This window comes from Protomyctophum bolini, assembly GCF_963924005.1.
Source record: "Protomyctophum bolini genome assembly, chromosome: 15".
Taxonomy (NCBI): Eukaryota; Metazoa; Chordata; class Actinopteri; order Myctophiformes; family Myctophidae; genus Protomyctophum; species Protomyctophum bolini.
The window spans coordinates 31,144,554-31,160,783 of NC_137876.1; the positions used below are offsets into that span (position 1 = coordinate 31,144,554).

General features: G+C 41.9%; 1 protein-coding gene across 1 annotated transcript in view; it reads right to left on the reverse strand.

Annotated features, from left to right (window-relative positions):
• Nucleotides 1-196: 196 nt before the first annotated feature.
• The window catches only part of trim9 (tripartite motif containing 9), a 52,435-nt gene continuing 36,401 nt past the window's right edge, over nt 197-16,230 (reverse strand). Inside the window, exons 5-10 of the mRNA XM_080783739.1 lie at nt 16,007-16,160; nt 13,337-13,482; nt 7,641-7,779; nt 4,831-5,134; nt 2,868-3,030; nt 197-2,578 (exon numbers count right to left, since the gene is read on the reverse strand). Coding sequence (XP_080639865.1) covers nt 2,501-2,578; nt 2,868-3,030; nt 4,831-5,134; nt 7,641-7,779; nt 13,337-13,482; nt 16,007-16,160 — 984 coding nt within the window. The 3' untranslated portion in view covers nt 197-2,500. The remainder of the gene's footprint in view (nt 2,579-2,867; nt 3,031-4,830; nt 5,135-7,640; nt 7,780-13,336; nt 13,483-16,006; nt 16,161-16,230) is intronic.

Sequence of the window (16,230 nt, forward strand, 5' to 3'; positions counted from 1 at the left end):
ATGATGTAGATATAGTACACTAAGTACAGCATCCCATGTATGGAAAAAACTGAAACAATGCACCGTGTTGACCGACACCTATAATTTATTGAATATTCACACATACAGAAAACACATAACCTCATAATACACTTCAAATAATCATAACAACAGTCATATGGTAATAATGGTTATCATTTAATTAATCACCAATAGTCATAATAAATATTAAAAATAATAGTAATAATAATAATGCTTTCTATCATAAAAGTCTTCATAGACATAGTATGTGTAACAGTGTAAATAATATAATGTTAATAATAATATATGACATTCCATCTTTAAGCATTAAACAGGATCAACAGAATCACTTTGGAGTTACAATGAGGTTCAGAGTAGATAGCACACACACCTGTACAGACTAGCATCTTGAGAAATAGTTGCCATTGTCGCCCAGCGACTATGTGTAATTTCTATAATCTGGGTGACTCCCCAAGAGGACAATGTGACCACTGAAAACAATGTGTATTTGGCTAGTTCAAACATAAATCATACTATACACTCACACATTTTGTAGAATGATATAGGAACTGAAACATACACTCCGCATGGAAGTATCACTTTCACCACTTCTGTAATTTTTTTGTTAGCTCCTCTACTGGATCAACACGCTTTTTGTTCTGGAATTTAATCTGGTCATATAATCTAGTGATAATGGCCATGCTTGCCATGCTGGCCATGTAGCCAGGCCAGACAAGAGTCTTGCTGCTTGCTGAATGACTGCAGTCTACCCTCAAACCAAGTTTATAAACCACTCTAAATTCTATTAAATACCACAGTCAGCACCATGGTAGCAGCTCCAAATAACCTGCAATCAATGGAATCCCAAAAGTAAAATAAAAAATAAAATAGAAATCTTAGAGTAAATGTAAAGTGGGAGATACTGTATACCCTCTTAAATACTGCACTTACAGTACATACATATGCAACATAATTATAATTAACAGGTTTTCATTTTTCTTAGTTTTTTCTTTTTCTTTTGCCCTTTTACCATGTTAAAATATTTTAGCAGCAGAGTGAATTCAGGCTGTAACAGTATAATCTACTAAAGCAATGAACATGGTTTGTAGCAGGTCTGTTATTATTACTGTACTTCAAGATGAGAAGAAGGCACACCCATGAAGCTTAAACACAGGATAGCACCTTGAGTGTCAGTTGTATGTCTTAGGACAGTGAGACAAAGGGCACGGTTTTGGGCAACTCTCATTGGCATTTAACTTCCAATGAAAACTGCCCTTTGTATCATCCTTAAGCCTAATTTATACTCGAGTTGCATGACATGAGTCGCTCATCCAATAGAACGGCTTTTCAAGACCGTGAGCCATTTTCAAAGAGTATAAATTACGCTTGAGAGTTGCTTTTGTTCTGCAGTTCTCCTTAGACCTGAGACTGAGAGCACATTGTGAACTATTTGATTGCTTTAATGACATAAAAAGACTAGATTTGGAACCCCTCTCCCCCATTCACATATGCACATATAAAAGAAAAGCAATGACTTGTTGTGGAAAAAGCTTAACATCAATAACTTATTTGAACTATTACACCTCTTCACATTAGATCATTGTTTCAATAACAACAGTACAAAACTAGAAGGGTTCAGTCAACTACAGTAAAAGGGCTCTAACTACACGAGTTGCAATAGCACCTTGTTCAATCGGCTGTTATGAAATCAACCAGCATCCCAACTGTCACCGGCTTCAGTGTCATCATCATCACCTTAAATGCTGTTCTCATAGTGTGTACACTCATAGCAGTAAGCAGAATACTTGTATAATATACAAAACTAAAATTACACTGTCCTCTTTCCGAGCTATGACAAAAGGCCTGCTTGAAGGCCTGGCATCTGGCCGTATAGTACATAATTGACACTGTATCTTACAAACAATATTATGGAAAAATTCACAAAGCTAAGCCACTAATAGAATCTCATGTACACAGACGAGGATACAACAGTAAAACAGCTGAGAGTCCATGTATTGCTCTCATCCCAGGGATCATAGCGGTGAGTTTCCAGTCCTCATCTACAGGCACATGAATTGTTTTTGTTTTCTTAATAGTGCTCTATCTGGTGGACAAAACGCCACATGACATGTTCATGGACAAAATGATCGGAGGATAAAGTTAATTGCGTATCTTTGCGAGCATGGAATTTTGCATGTGTGCGTGCTTGTGCGTGTGTGCATGTGTATCTGCTTGTGAGACTGAAGGAGAAGATGTACTGTATTATAATTTATATGTAGATCATTTAACAATGGCTCATTTCCCACAGTCAACTCCTTCGGCTGGCCTTTTCACCTGATGAACCATGCTTTTGATTTCAAACACAGCGGTTATTATAAGCTATGCTCTAAATGTAAACTGCACCCAGAGTCCATCCATTGACTTTGATCAAATGGGAGCAGGGAAGGGATAAGGAGGGTGGAGGGAGGGTTTTGTTTCCCTGAATCACTGGTGAGTGTGTTTAGCACACAGAACCATTGGGGTCTGCCTCCCCAGGAGTGTAGAAATCAGGGATGGGTAAACCGGTATGCAGGGTCACCTACAGAGAAGAGAATAAGTCAACGATTAATTTAATTATATTACATTATAAATGTGTTTGTTTTTCCATTCAAAATGTAACACACACTTTAGTCATTGTTTGAAGTGTTTTGAATATGGAATAAAAATGTCCATGGTCCATGGTCACAGTATGATCTGTTTAAAAAATGTAATAATCACATTTTAATTATTCATACTTTCACCAATGACTATGTGACACTCAATGAAGTTTCCTTTGGCCTGCAGATGGAGATGTTGAGCTATCATCCATTGGACTCAGTCTCTCTTACCTGGACATTGCGGTTGAGGCTGATAGCCGGGTAGTAGTTCCCCTCCAAGCCCTGGAAGGCCACGGGACCCTGCTGCTCATCATTGATGAGGAAGATGAGCAGCCCACGGGTGAAGTCAAGCAGCACTCCTAATGTAGCTCCTTTACTGATTCCACCATCGGTCCTATAGGGATTTATAGTTATCGTCATCTTTATTGGGTTGGGTGAGAATGGCCCTTAAAACAGATTTTTGATGCTGTATGTTTCTTTTAGAACGTGATTTGTGTACTTTTTCTGTATTGTATGTGTCTATGGAGTTAACATTACTCTAATAGACCCCAGGTGTGGTTATAATATTAAAGTATGTCTTTCCTCATGGGAAACACCCCAGAGCTGTCCTGCTTTGCACCGATTTGGGGAAATGAACATTTTATTCCAGCTAGAAGGGATCTGGGATTTAAATTATGGTTCAATAAAGGCTTAAAGAAAGTGGTGGATCTATACGAGAATGGCAATCTAATGTCTTTTGAGGGGCTGAGGAGGAGATATGATGTACCGCAAAACCACTTCTTTAAATACTTGCAAATCAGAAACTTTATTATTACATGTGTCAAAAATACAAAACAACCTCCTTTATCCGTGCTTGAGAGGTTTTCCAAACAGGATTGTTTAGGAAAGGGGTTGGTCTCACAAATGTATGGTATACTAGAAGGGTTTCATAAAGATGACTCGGAGAAAATAAGACAAAAATGGACACAGGATCTTCAAGTGGAAATCTCAGAAATTGATTGGGGTTTAATATGTTCCAAGGCACAAACGCAAACTATCAATACTAGATTAAGACTAATTCAGTATAATTGGATAATGAGAACTTACATAACCCCGGAGAAAGTAAATAAATTTGATCCAAACATTCCTGATTTATGTTATAAATGTGGGGAACATAAAGGTACACTGTTCCACTGCTTATGGGAATGTGAGGAGATTAAAACATTTTGGAGGTCCGTGGTCCATTATGTCTCTCAGATTACGTCAGGTCCAGTTCCTCTTTGTCCTAAATTATGTATACTCAGTATTTATCCATTAAATTGTACACTAAATAGTAATGAAAAAAGAATGACCGACCTCTGCCTGTTACAGGCCAGACGCTCAATTGCGCTATGTTGGAAGAATGTCAATGCCCCTACGATCGGCTTTTGGCTGAGGAATTTAACAACCAGTTTGGCACATGAGAAACTAACTTATGTAATTAGGAAGAAACCTGAGGTATTCTATAAGATATGGGAGAATTTCTTGAACTTCATTAGGCGAGGTGATATTGAAGAGGCTTTGGATGTATAGTGGTTATCTGAGTAGTCAGCTGGGGGGTGGGGGTAGGGAACTGTGATGGACATTGTGAATCTGTTTAACTGTATGTAATGTGTTTTATTTTTTGTTTTGTCATTATTTATTTATTTTTGTTTTGTATTTATTATTGTCAATTCATTTCGTTTTAAGATTTTGTTTGTATTTGTGCTGCCAGAGGGATGTGGGGGGGGAAAAATATATGTCAATTGTTGAAAATACTTCTGTAATATAAAGAAAATGAATAAACATATGTTTAAAAAAAAAGTATGTCTTTCCTGTGTATTCTTGGTTTCTTCCTGAAAGCTGAAAGCCTTTGAGTCAAAAGGCCCAATTGAAATACACCACTTTAGTGACATCGTGAAATCATCCCCCCTCCCCCATTATCAAATTTATCATACACAAACGTTCAGGTGGGTGGTGCTAAGGTGAAATCTAGGTATACTTAATGAACTGGTGGGTGTGATCACATAAAACACCATTTTAACACTTTCTGTAATTTTTTTGGAAAAACATCTTCCTCCTAGTAGGGGAATCACAGCACTCCATCTTTAAGTAAATTAGCTGGGGACGCCCTGGAATCCCCTCAAGGACCCGTCCCTGGACCCCTCTTCGAGAACCACTGCTTTAACAGGCTTACCTGTTGGTGTGTGAGTTGTTGTGCATGAACCAGGAGCGGTTGTTGTCCACATACATGGCCCAGGCCTTGTCGTCCTTCCCCAGCATCACGTCCTTCAGGACGTCGCCCCGGGCCACCCCGAACGTCGGGTCTGGGTGGTTGTCGTAGCGATCCACCGTCATCTCCCAGTAGTGCACGCCGCGGGAGAAGGCGGCGGTTCCCAGGACGACCCTGTCATCGTAGCTGCTGCACGTCACCGTCAGGTTGTTGTTGGAGAAGATGATGTCAGGGTGGGCCGTTGCGGGGTCAAAGGTGAACCAGGCAACTGTGGAAGCAGAAGGATGTGGTTTCAGAGCGGTAGGTGACTGTAATAAAACATTACTGTAATGATGCTGAAAAGACTTTACAACAGTCATACAAGAGGCTAGAGCACTGTTTCTCAACGTATGGGTCTGGGGACCACCGGGGGGTCCAAATGTACCCGTACAGGTCTGTATCTCTGAGAGTGTGCAAATGTAAGGGTCCATTTGATTCCATTTGCACACTCTCCGTGTTAAATGATCACTGGGCATTTTAAAGTGTAGATGAGTGTAAAAAAAAAGTGTAAAAGGTTGAGATCTGTAAAATCCTCAGTGTTAATTTAACTCTCGGACAGACCCGGTAAGGCTCCATTTGGACCGCTGGTGGTCCCCGGACCTGACATTGAAAACCTGTGGGCTAGAGGAATAGGTGTAATGAGGTGCCGTTATACAGGAACATACAGTTTGTAAGGACAAATAATATTATGAGAGGACATGATTAAATGTGATGATCAACTAATTGACTAGAATGCTAACAGCAAGTTCCAACTATTCAAATGTCTGTGAAAATACTATTGCCAGATATTGTACAACTAACTAGGAGAAAGTGAGAATCCTTAAGAACGGGCATTTGCAATTCTTATGGGCCGCCGTCATAATTTTACGCTGACTTGGGATATACTGTGTAAAATGTATCATATTGCACTATTCTATGCTATAAACTTTAACCTCAGGGGTAATTTTTATTATAGGCACAATACACAGGTGTCGGTTGTCATTGTGTTTCTCTCCACCAAGTGGAACAGCACACCTATTTATTTCCCCGGGGAAATAAGGTAAGATGTGCTTTAGAAGTCTATCCAGAAAGCTTAATAATTGCAGCCCATGGAACAGCCAACCGCCCGTCCCTTTTGGTTTCATAGTGAGAGATTTGATCTAATGTAACAGGCGATGGGCAGGAGAGGGATGGGAGCAATGGAGACAATCAGCAATGAGAGGTCTCACAAGGACCCGTCCATACCTGAACCTAGAGATTGCATATCACATGGGGGGAGTCCAGCTGAAATGTGAAATGAATGGAGGATAGCCAGAAAGAGAGGGAGAATTGGAGAAGGAGAGTGAGAGAGACGGGAAGAGGGAAGTGGTTGACGCTGTTAAAGCACACAGTAAAACCTGTGTTCATTTGACTCCAAGAGTGTATAAATGTAAACAAATGGACCCATTTGTATACTCTCGGATTTACAAATGGGTTATGGTCCATTTTGTTCCATGTGTACACTTTACACTACAATGTACAGGGGTCAGGGAGGCGTGGCAGACAGCGTCAACATTTTGATTAGGGAAGCTGGTTCAGCTTAGGGGCCAAAGATCAAAAATCAATGATCTAAAAAAAGAAACCATCACAGACGTAGTCTCGCGTTACCAGACTGTTATCCATAGGGGTTGCCTCTCGCAATTTCCAAATGCTTTCATCATACAGTCTGGAGCAACGGAAGAGCTGTTATGAGTAAACTATAAAGCGGAAGTGGAGCCTCCTCGCCACAAATTTATCCGAATATGAATAGAAATCATCTAAGCATATATAGCTTGTTGCTTAGCAGAAAAAGAAATAATAAAATGTTTTTTCGTGAACGGAAATGGCAGCTTCCTTACTCGGATTTCGGGAGGTGTAGTTCCAGACTCTACCACAGACGCCAAGAACAATATTATGGACTAGTCACAATCCAGTGAAAAATCTCCTATAGAAATTTCCTTTCAACCATTAAACCTCCGGCAATTAAAAAAATAAAACACAAATTATGTAAAGGATTCAAGAGATGTCAGAATTCTGTGGGGAAAGACTAAAGCTCTTCCTCAGCAGCTGCTTATGTGTGTCAGGCAAGGGGGTTGTCTGAACCATTGACCATTTTTACAGTATGACATAAGAGCAAAATGGCCGCTGTGTGAAAAAGTATAATTTCAAGTCGAATGATGGATGACGAGCTTCCCTATCTAATGCTTTAATTGGTACATTGTCGTATGGCGCGTCGCATGCCAATAATAGCCGCTGTACAAGCACACAACAACACATCTGCTACTTTTTGTGCACAACGCATCGTACGACAATGTATAATTCAGGCTTATTGCAGCAGAGAGCTAAAGGGCGCAAACATACAGATGGATTATAAATACTGTACTACTGTACTATATGAGCTTGTTTTAAAGCTAAATTACCAATAAAATCACACTGCAAATGAGTTGTACAGTATACATTGTCACACTCTCAGAGCTGAATTAACACACTGGTTCTCAACATCGAATTGGGTGTCCAAATGGACCCTTACAGTTCTGCATCTCTGAGTGTGGCAACGTTCCATTTGCACACATGAACACTGTGGATTTCACATTGTACTCAAATGGACCGCCAGCGGTTCATTTGGACCGCTAGTGGTTCATTTGGACCGCTAGTGGTTCATTTGGACCGCTAATGGTTGCCGGAGCCAATGTTGAGAAGCAGTGAATGAACACATCGGACTGCGTTGCTGAACATACTGTCTGAGGTCTGCATGATCAGGGTCTTGCTGTACTGGCCCACTCCACTGGCGTTGAAGGCTTTCACTCTAGACTGGTACATACTCATGAAGTGGAGCCCATCCACAGTGCAGATGGTCTCAGTCCCCACATACACTTCCTGTGAAGACGCACGCACGCGCACGCGCACACACACACACACACACACACACACACACACACACACACACACACACACACACACACACACACAAATGTTGAATTGCTAACAATAATTATGACACATAGTTTTTAGTGTTGTTTTTTTACCACTCAAACCTCAGCATGCCTATTCTGGGGGCACATTACCCCAAAATAGCCAATCTACAAGCTCTCAAGCTCTCAGCATGTGTTGTGAGCTTTGTAGCTCGGCAATCTTTGGGGGAAACATTTGGTGTAGACGGAAAAGAGCGGTCTTCCTCCTGGTACATTTCCAACTGAGTTCTGTTTTACAAAGAGTAAAGAGGGTTTAAATGGTTAATACATCCGGTTCTGTCTCCGGGGGCTTTTCAGCGAGAATGTCCCATTTGGACACACAGTGGGGGATGTATAATAATACGTGAGTGTGAGTTGGTACAATTGTGCGTGGGGTGAGCATGCCCACACTACAGAGTATAAATAGAATACATTGAGCTCAGCGGGCTGATCTGCAGTGAGTCACATATAGGAGCAGATGGTAACAAAACTTCCCTTGCTGCTACATGTCGTGTACTGTACACCATTGATTTAATTCGTTTTATTTCACCTTTATTTATCCATAAAAAGTCCCATTGAGATTCCAAACCTCTTGTACAAGGGTAAGTAAGCAATAGCATACTGTATTACAGTGATTTGCAATTTCAAGGTATGCAGAAAATTCATCAAATCAAATGTGATTTCCGGGGGGGAGGGATGGATATCAGGCTGCTATTGTATTTATATTATTTTGTTTTTGTGTAAATCTGGAAACCTTCAAGGACACCTGGGGGTGCTATTACTTATCTAAAACAAACATGTGTATGTACATGGAACCAATATGTGGGTGATTGTCATGGTCAGGGAAGAATCAACTCATCTAGCGTGGCCTGTTTCTGCATTGCTCTGGTCGAGCAGCCAACCCTCCAACCTGCAGTGTGGCCAGTAAAATGGCCGCCAAGTAACAAAACTGACTCCAGGCTGAAAGGCAATTTGGCATTGACCGCCTGCCAATTAGTAGCTAACAGTTACAGTTCGTGCATCTGTCGCAAGTTGTTCAGAAATTAGATGCTCTGATGCAACAAAAAAGACTTGTCGATGCATACAGACGATGAACATCACGGAATAATGTTGGGGGTGGCTGAGGAGGGTGGAGATCATTCGGAGCAAATGGTCAGGTGACTGTGGTTAGCTAGCCATCAATGGGGTCGCCAGCCTCCACAAAGTCACCTCTAACATGAGTTGCAGTGCAATTGCATTTGTAATTGTGTTTAGCAGGGGTCGGTTTTGTTCAGTACTGTTTGTCTATTATAGAAAAAGAAAAGAAAATAGTGAAAAGTATTAATAAATACACATTTTGCTGTTGCCCCAGAGTCATTGTTGAGTACAACTGTAGAACAAGCTGTGGTATTGTGGAAGAACCTGCTCTGGTTTTAAGGTACAGAGGGCTGAAACAGATATGCCCTGTCATTGTCCTGACTCCATTGTTGAGGGGGGAATAAGACTCTTGCTGCAACAAAGCAGGTGGGCTCACTATGTAGAGACAGGGAGGGTCCTTTTACACCACTGACCTCTGTAAGTGTATGCACATAGCCTTGATCTCCCATCGCACTTCCTGTGGGATCGCCCCGTCTAACAGCTGCACTACCGCACCCTCCCTCCCTGACACGGCGTCATTTAATTCCCTTCAGTGTCACGTGCTCATATCAATCAGAGCTTCTCCACGACAAGGCCCCACACATCGCACATGAAACCAGTAGCCATACGTCCACCCAAGGGGACTCAGTGACAATGACTTGCTTTCACCTTCCCCTGGTTGCATTGGTGGTGATGCCCTCCCTGGCGCCAAATGAAGGAGTTCTTTGTTGAGATTACTCTGCCATCGTAGATCATTAAGAGCCTAGTTACTAGCAACTATTTGGATGTGCCACATTTATTGTTGAAATTGTATTATAATTGTAAATAAAAATAAATGTGGACTATTGAGTCAAACACAAAGCACATTAAGGTATTAGTAAGGTACGGTATTAGTCAATATAATATACTAGTCTAAGATCAAAATAAATCATCTCTGTCAACATGTAATGTAGACAGTGAAGGGTTTAAGTGACCTACTGTCATTTACCCGTCATTTACTCATAATGAGTTAGATTTTTTTCGCCATCAATCATTTGACAGTGTAGGCATGACATTTGTCCAATCATAGGTAACTTATTTTGGAACAAATCTATGTTCTGGCATCCCCCTCCCCTGTTCTCAGTGCAGATGTCACTCAGGATGTTGTTCACCACTGTAATAGATTACTGCTAAAATTATTAACAATAATAACAACATTTGCTTTGTCTCATGGAACGGCAAAGGTGCTAATCAGAGACAAAAGTTGCCCACTTGTGCCAATTGAATGGGAACAATTGTGTTGTTTCACAACAAAAGAACATGGGTGGGTATACCTATCACTCAAGTTTCAGAGCGAGAGGTGCTGCCAGAGGTGATACCGATTCACAGGAGTGCCTCTTTTGAACCAATGTCTACAGCTTTATAGGAAATTTGACCTATTATCGACAACGACACTTAGGTTTAAGAAGCATTTCTAAAGAGCTGCAAGACTCAAATCTTCAACAGAAGAAACTATCTCCGACCCTGCAGGAGTTCTTTTCCACCTATTATTCAGAACTTTACACCTCAATGCGCTCCCGATATTTGAGATAACTCTCTTGATCAGATCCTCATTCCCAAAGCTTGTGAAAATCTTGCCACTGGCCTAGGTGACCCCATATCCAGGCAATTAACTATTCACGATGCTTTTTCCGCTTTGTGTCCCCAGTTTTACAAGAAATGTTTAATGAGGATTTATTTTAATGGCAGCTTGCCCTCTACCTTATCATAGTAGCCAATCATTACTTTGTTAATTTAAAAGGACAAAATAAATACGACTTAAATAAATAAAATATGAATAAAATCAATCATATTCCTATGCTGTGTGCCTGCCCCAGATTAATTGACAGAAACATTAAACATTTCATACCAATGTATTCTATATTTCCATAGAACCGAACCCACTCACAGAGTCACAGCTACTTTCCAGTTAGCCATGCAGAGGATTACCTCCCAACTCTGTTAGCCAGACATTTTATTCTCCTCAAACACATTTCCTTTTCCACTCCCAACTGGATGGTATACTGTAAGTATAATGGGACAGTGGGTGGGAGTGGGACAGAGGGTGTCATGTTGTTAGTAAGGTGGGAAACCAAAAGCTATGTGGGAAGTGGGTGGTTGGGTAAACTGTGAAATGTACAAACTGCTTATGTCTGATGATAACAGTTTGTGCTAGTAAATAAAATGCATTAAAAGTTTTTTTTTTAAAACATTATGTGAGTAGAAACCCTAGTAAAAGATCACACCGTATGGCCTAGGCTATAGCCTATACTCTACTATGCTACTGTACCGGTATGTTAAATTCATAAATTGAAGCCAAAAAGGGTGAATATCAACATCCTAATACATCCTAATACTGGGGGGTCAAATTATGACAGGCAATTCCTGCTGTCAAAATATGACCCCCCAGTCAAAAAACACTTTGTTTGAAATAGACACTCGTGCTTTCCAAGGTGTGATTTGGGCTGGGAGGAGGAGTAGGACTAAGGCCCTATACGTCCTCTCTGGGGGGGTACTACCTGTGAGTGGGGGAGAGACAGCGAGATCAATTCGTGGCGGCGACGACTCGCCACGACCTATTTTTTTACGCCATGACGTATTCTTCATTATCCGCCGTGGCGAGTACAGAATCCGCCATGGCGAGTACAGAATCCGCCATGGCGGCGACTCGCCACGACCTATTTTTTTACGCCATGACGTATTCTTCATTATCCGCCGTGGCGAGTACAGAATCCGCCATTGTTTATTTTTTTTTTGCGTGCCGTGGTGCAGGTTTTATTGTCCTACTAGTACTATTCTCGGAATTATTTCATCCTCTTGTAGCGTAACGGTTAGCGCTCTCGCCCCTATAGTCAAGGCACTGTGCCGGGCCAGGTTCGATTCTTGCAAAAAACAAACTTTTTTTTTTTAAAGTTATTTTTTTACCCGTACATACAGTGTGTGTGCGTGCGTGCGTATACAGTGTGCGTGCGTGTATGCGTGCGTGCGTATACAGTGTGTGTGTGTGTGTGTGTGTGTGTGTGTGCGTGCGTGCTTCATCGTATTTATTATTATTATTATTATTATTAATATGCAGGTAATAATAATAAATACGATGAAGCACGCACGCACGCATATACAGTGTGTGTGCGTGCGTGCGTATACAGTGTGCGTGCGTGTATGCGTGCGTATACAGTGTGTGTGTGTGCGTGCGTGCGTGCGTATACAGTGTGCGTGCGTGTATGCGTGCGTATACAGTGTGTGTGTGTGCGTGCGTGCGTGCGTGCGTGCGTGCTTCATCGTATTTATTATTATTACCTGCATATTAATAATAATAATAATAATAATAAATACGATGAAGCACGCACGCACACACACACACACACACACACACTGTATACGCACGCACGCATACACGCACGCACACTGTATACGCACGCACGCACACACACTGTATGTACGGGTAAAAAAATAACTTAAAAAAAAAAAAGTTTGTTTTTTGCAAGAATCGAACCTGGCCCGGCACAGTGCCTTGACTATAGGGGCGAGAGCGCTAACCGTTACGCTACAAGAGGATGAAATAATTCCGAGAATAGTACTAGTAGGACAATAAAACCTGCACCACGGCACGCAAAAAAAAAATAAACAATGGCGGATTCTGTACTCGCCACGGCGGATAATGAAGAATACGTCATGGCGTAAAAAAATAGGTCGTGGCGAGTCTCCGCCATGGCGGATTCTGTACTCGCCATGGCGGATTCTGTACTCGCCACGGCGGATAATGAAGAATACGTCATGGCGTAAAAAAATAGGTCGTGGCGAGTCGTCGCCGCCACGAATTGATCTCGCTCCACCTGGAGAGGGGAGTGTTGGCTGATGAATGAATATCAATTATCATTATTATTCGCTGAATAATAACCTAAGAACCTATAATGAAATTCCCAGAATAGGGACGCTAGGGTTCATCTGGTTAAGCCAGATATAAAATAGACCACTTCCCACTGGACATGACTGTGCAGTGAAGCAGTGGTTCTCAAAATGGTATCTGGGGACCCCCAGGGGTCCTTGAGGGGGTCTTTTTAACCCCCTTATCCATATTTTATGTATTGGCAATTCAAAAATAGCAGATATACAGAGATTGTACATCTTCTATTTTTAAAAATGTTAAAAAAATCTAGAAAGTGTTTGAAAAATGCTGAATATACGTATACACACGATAAACAAACGGTCAGTTACCAAAATACTGTGCATTAATTAATAATAGAATTGGGGATGTTTAATACTTTTTTTCTTTGCCAGTACTCTTTACATTTTACAAAGTGTGTGGGATTCATTCACCTCAGCTTCAGATGTAAAAAATGATCCCCTACCCTGAACGCTCCTCCGCTTCCATCGTCCAGCTCCAGGATGTAGCCCTCCACGGCGATGGTGGAGAGCGGCGGCTGTTTCCATGACAACGTGGCGCTGTTGTTCTGCGTGCAGCACTCCTCCAGCTGAAGCATGGGAGCCGCTGGGACTGAGGGGAGGCACACAGTCAAATCCTTAACTCAGAGTAACCAATGGATGAAATAACACTGAAGATTTTCCTGTGTGGGAAAAACCAGGCCAAGATACACCCCGCTGCGATATGGAAGGCTTGTGCACGTGCACAAAAACCGGCACACTCACTCACACTTCCCACTGGACATGACTGTGCAGTAAAGTAAAGAAGCGGTTGAATTTAATTTAGCGCCTTTGTGGCTGAAACACATCACTCAATCCTCAGCAGAGCGTATCTGCTGAGGAGTACGTCTCAGGTCTTTTGGAGGGCAGGGGGCACTCCTGAGGACCTACTCTGTGGCGGCACCAGCCATCTTCTATCTATGGAGAGGTCCACTGGGGCTGCAGCATCTCAACCGCTGACAGGAAGAGACTTAATAGACTCACTGGTTGAGATGGCCAGCTCTGTCCTGGGATGCCCGGCGATACCCAGTGCGGGTGGTGATGGGAGAAAGGAGAATGATTGCTGGTGGTGCAGTAACACAGGCAGATCCAAAGCTACGGGCTACCATTCATTAACACAGGCAGATCCAACGTTACGGGCTACCATTCATTAACACAGGCAGATCCACAGCTACTGGCTACCATTCATTAACACAGGCAGATCCAACGCTACGGGCTACCATTCATTAACACAGGCAGATCCAACGTTACGGGCTACCATTCATTAACACAGGCAGATCCACAGCTACTGGCTACCATTCATTAACACAGGCAGATCCAAAGCTACGGGCTACCATTCATTTTCAATGGAAACCAGCAACATGAACCAAAGCGACGGCCGATGTTTGTAGCTGCAACAAAATCTACAAAGCTACAATCCAAGTTGAGCGGTCTTCAACTGCAGCTACAAAGCTATAAAACGACAAAAGCGTTGCTTAAAGGAGAATTCCATGCTAGAATGCTTTCTTACCTTTCTTTGTAGTTGTTACGTCCCCACCAAAGAGGTCCAGGTGTTTTTTTGTGCAAAAACTCCTTATTGGCTGTTTCCCCTACCATAAGCCCTCAATGAATTGCATTGCATTGAATGGGAATTGAATGGGGCTATGGGGTGTTGTGCTAATTCGCTTATTTGCATCGAAAGAAGTAGTAAAGTGTGCCGCTTGGGATATTATTTACATTATGAAGAGAGGATATATACAAAGAAATTATAATTTTGAGCGATGGAAATAAGCGAATTAGCACAACACCCCATAGCCCCATTCAATTCCCATTCAATTCAATGCAATTCATGTAGGGCTTATGGTAGGGGAAATAGCCAATAAGGAGCTTTTGCACAAAATAACAACTGGACCTCTTTGGTGAGGACTGAGGACGTAACAACTACAAAGAAAGGTAAGAAAGCCATTTAGTATGGAATTCTCCTTTAACAACTACCATTCACCATTCTCTTCAAACAATTCCTACTTGCATTGGGGGGAAACAAATTATTTCCGTCCGCTAGTTGCATGTTATTTTTAATTTATTTTATTTTATTAGTAAATGTACATTCTAAAACGGTTAGTCCCAATACTTCCAGATTCTGATTGGCTGGTTTCTGATTAGACCACGTACAAAATCTATTCTACACCTTAAATCAATCCCAGGTGCGTTACAGTGATCCTGTAGCTGAACTAGGGAAGGGAAACGGCTGATTTCCATACAAGCACCGCCCGCACACATAGCATGGTGAGTGGTGACTGAGTGACTCTGGCCCGGGGCGGCAAGTGCCCCCTATTCTCTCGTCACTCAGAACAGCTGTTTGCTAAGTTCACTAAATCAGTTTCTATCAAATATGTTAGTTATGAGACTGGCCTACATATGTTTTGTTTCTCTATGTATTTGTTTGGCAAAGTTTGGCTAACGTATAACAAAGCCTATACTGTATAACAAAACTGGACTGGCTGAGAAAACAAGGAAGTGTCCCTTCCTGGTGGGTGTAAAGTGTATGTACAGTATATGGTTGGCTGTTCATGCACAAACACAAACTAAATGCAGGTCATGCTGAACTGACGAAAGACTGCTCCCTGAACATCCCTCCACATTATCACCTCAGATGCCATCTGTTATTGTTCACAATATAAACAGAGGCTGCAGGGATATGTGAATGCAGAAAATGTCTTTGCTCTACAGGGGAATTATCTGCATCAGAAACAAGAACACAGTCTATAGGGTCTTATGTAATGCATCCCAGGTTGTTCCCAAATAGGAAAGTATTAAAAGTAACAGACAATGTGGAGGTGAAGAACTCCATGACGCAAACTCCATGACGAATATTCCATGACAAAAACCCTATTACAGAGAGTGCATCTTCATATAAAAACAGCAAACTAAAGCTGTGCTGATTTAGATTCTAAATCAATGCTCATGATATGTTAAACAAGAAGGGTGATTTAGCTGTTGACTGGAACTATGATTGATTTGGACAGCTGCCAGCCAATGAGTACAAGGCTAAAGTGTAATCCTCCTTAAAATACCTGCACCTGACATAATTAATGTCTTGAACAACTTCTCCTCTCTACCTTTCATTTGGACAAAGTCCAGTTGGTGGATGGTCTGCAGGAGAGGTCCACTGTCCAGGGTCAGGTCAAAGTCACTGGTCATCCTGGGAGTGAGGGTTCCCTTCCCCCACTGGCTCTCTGTCATGTGCACCCTCCGGATCAAGGCGTCAGAGATCTGGTAGAAAGAATAACTATGGTCACAATTCCATTCCAGTCTGTAGTGAGCAGTGTGTTCCTGGCCTGTC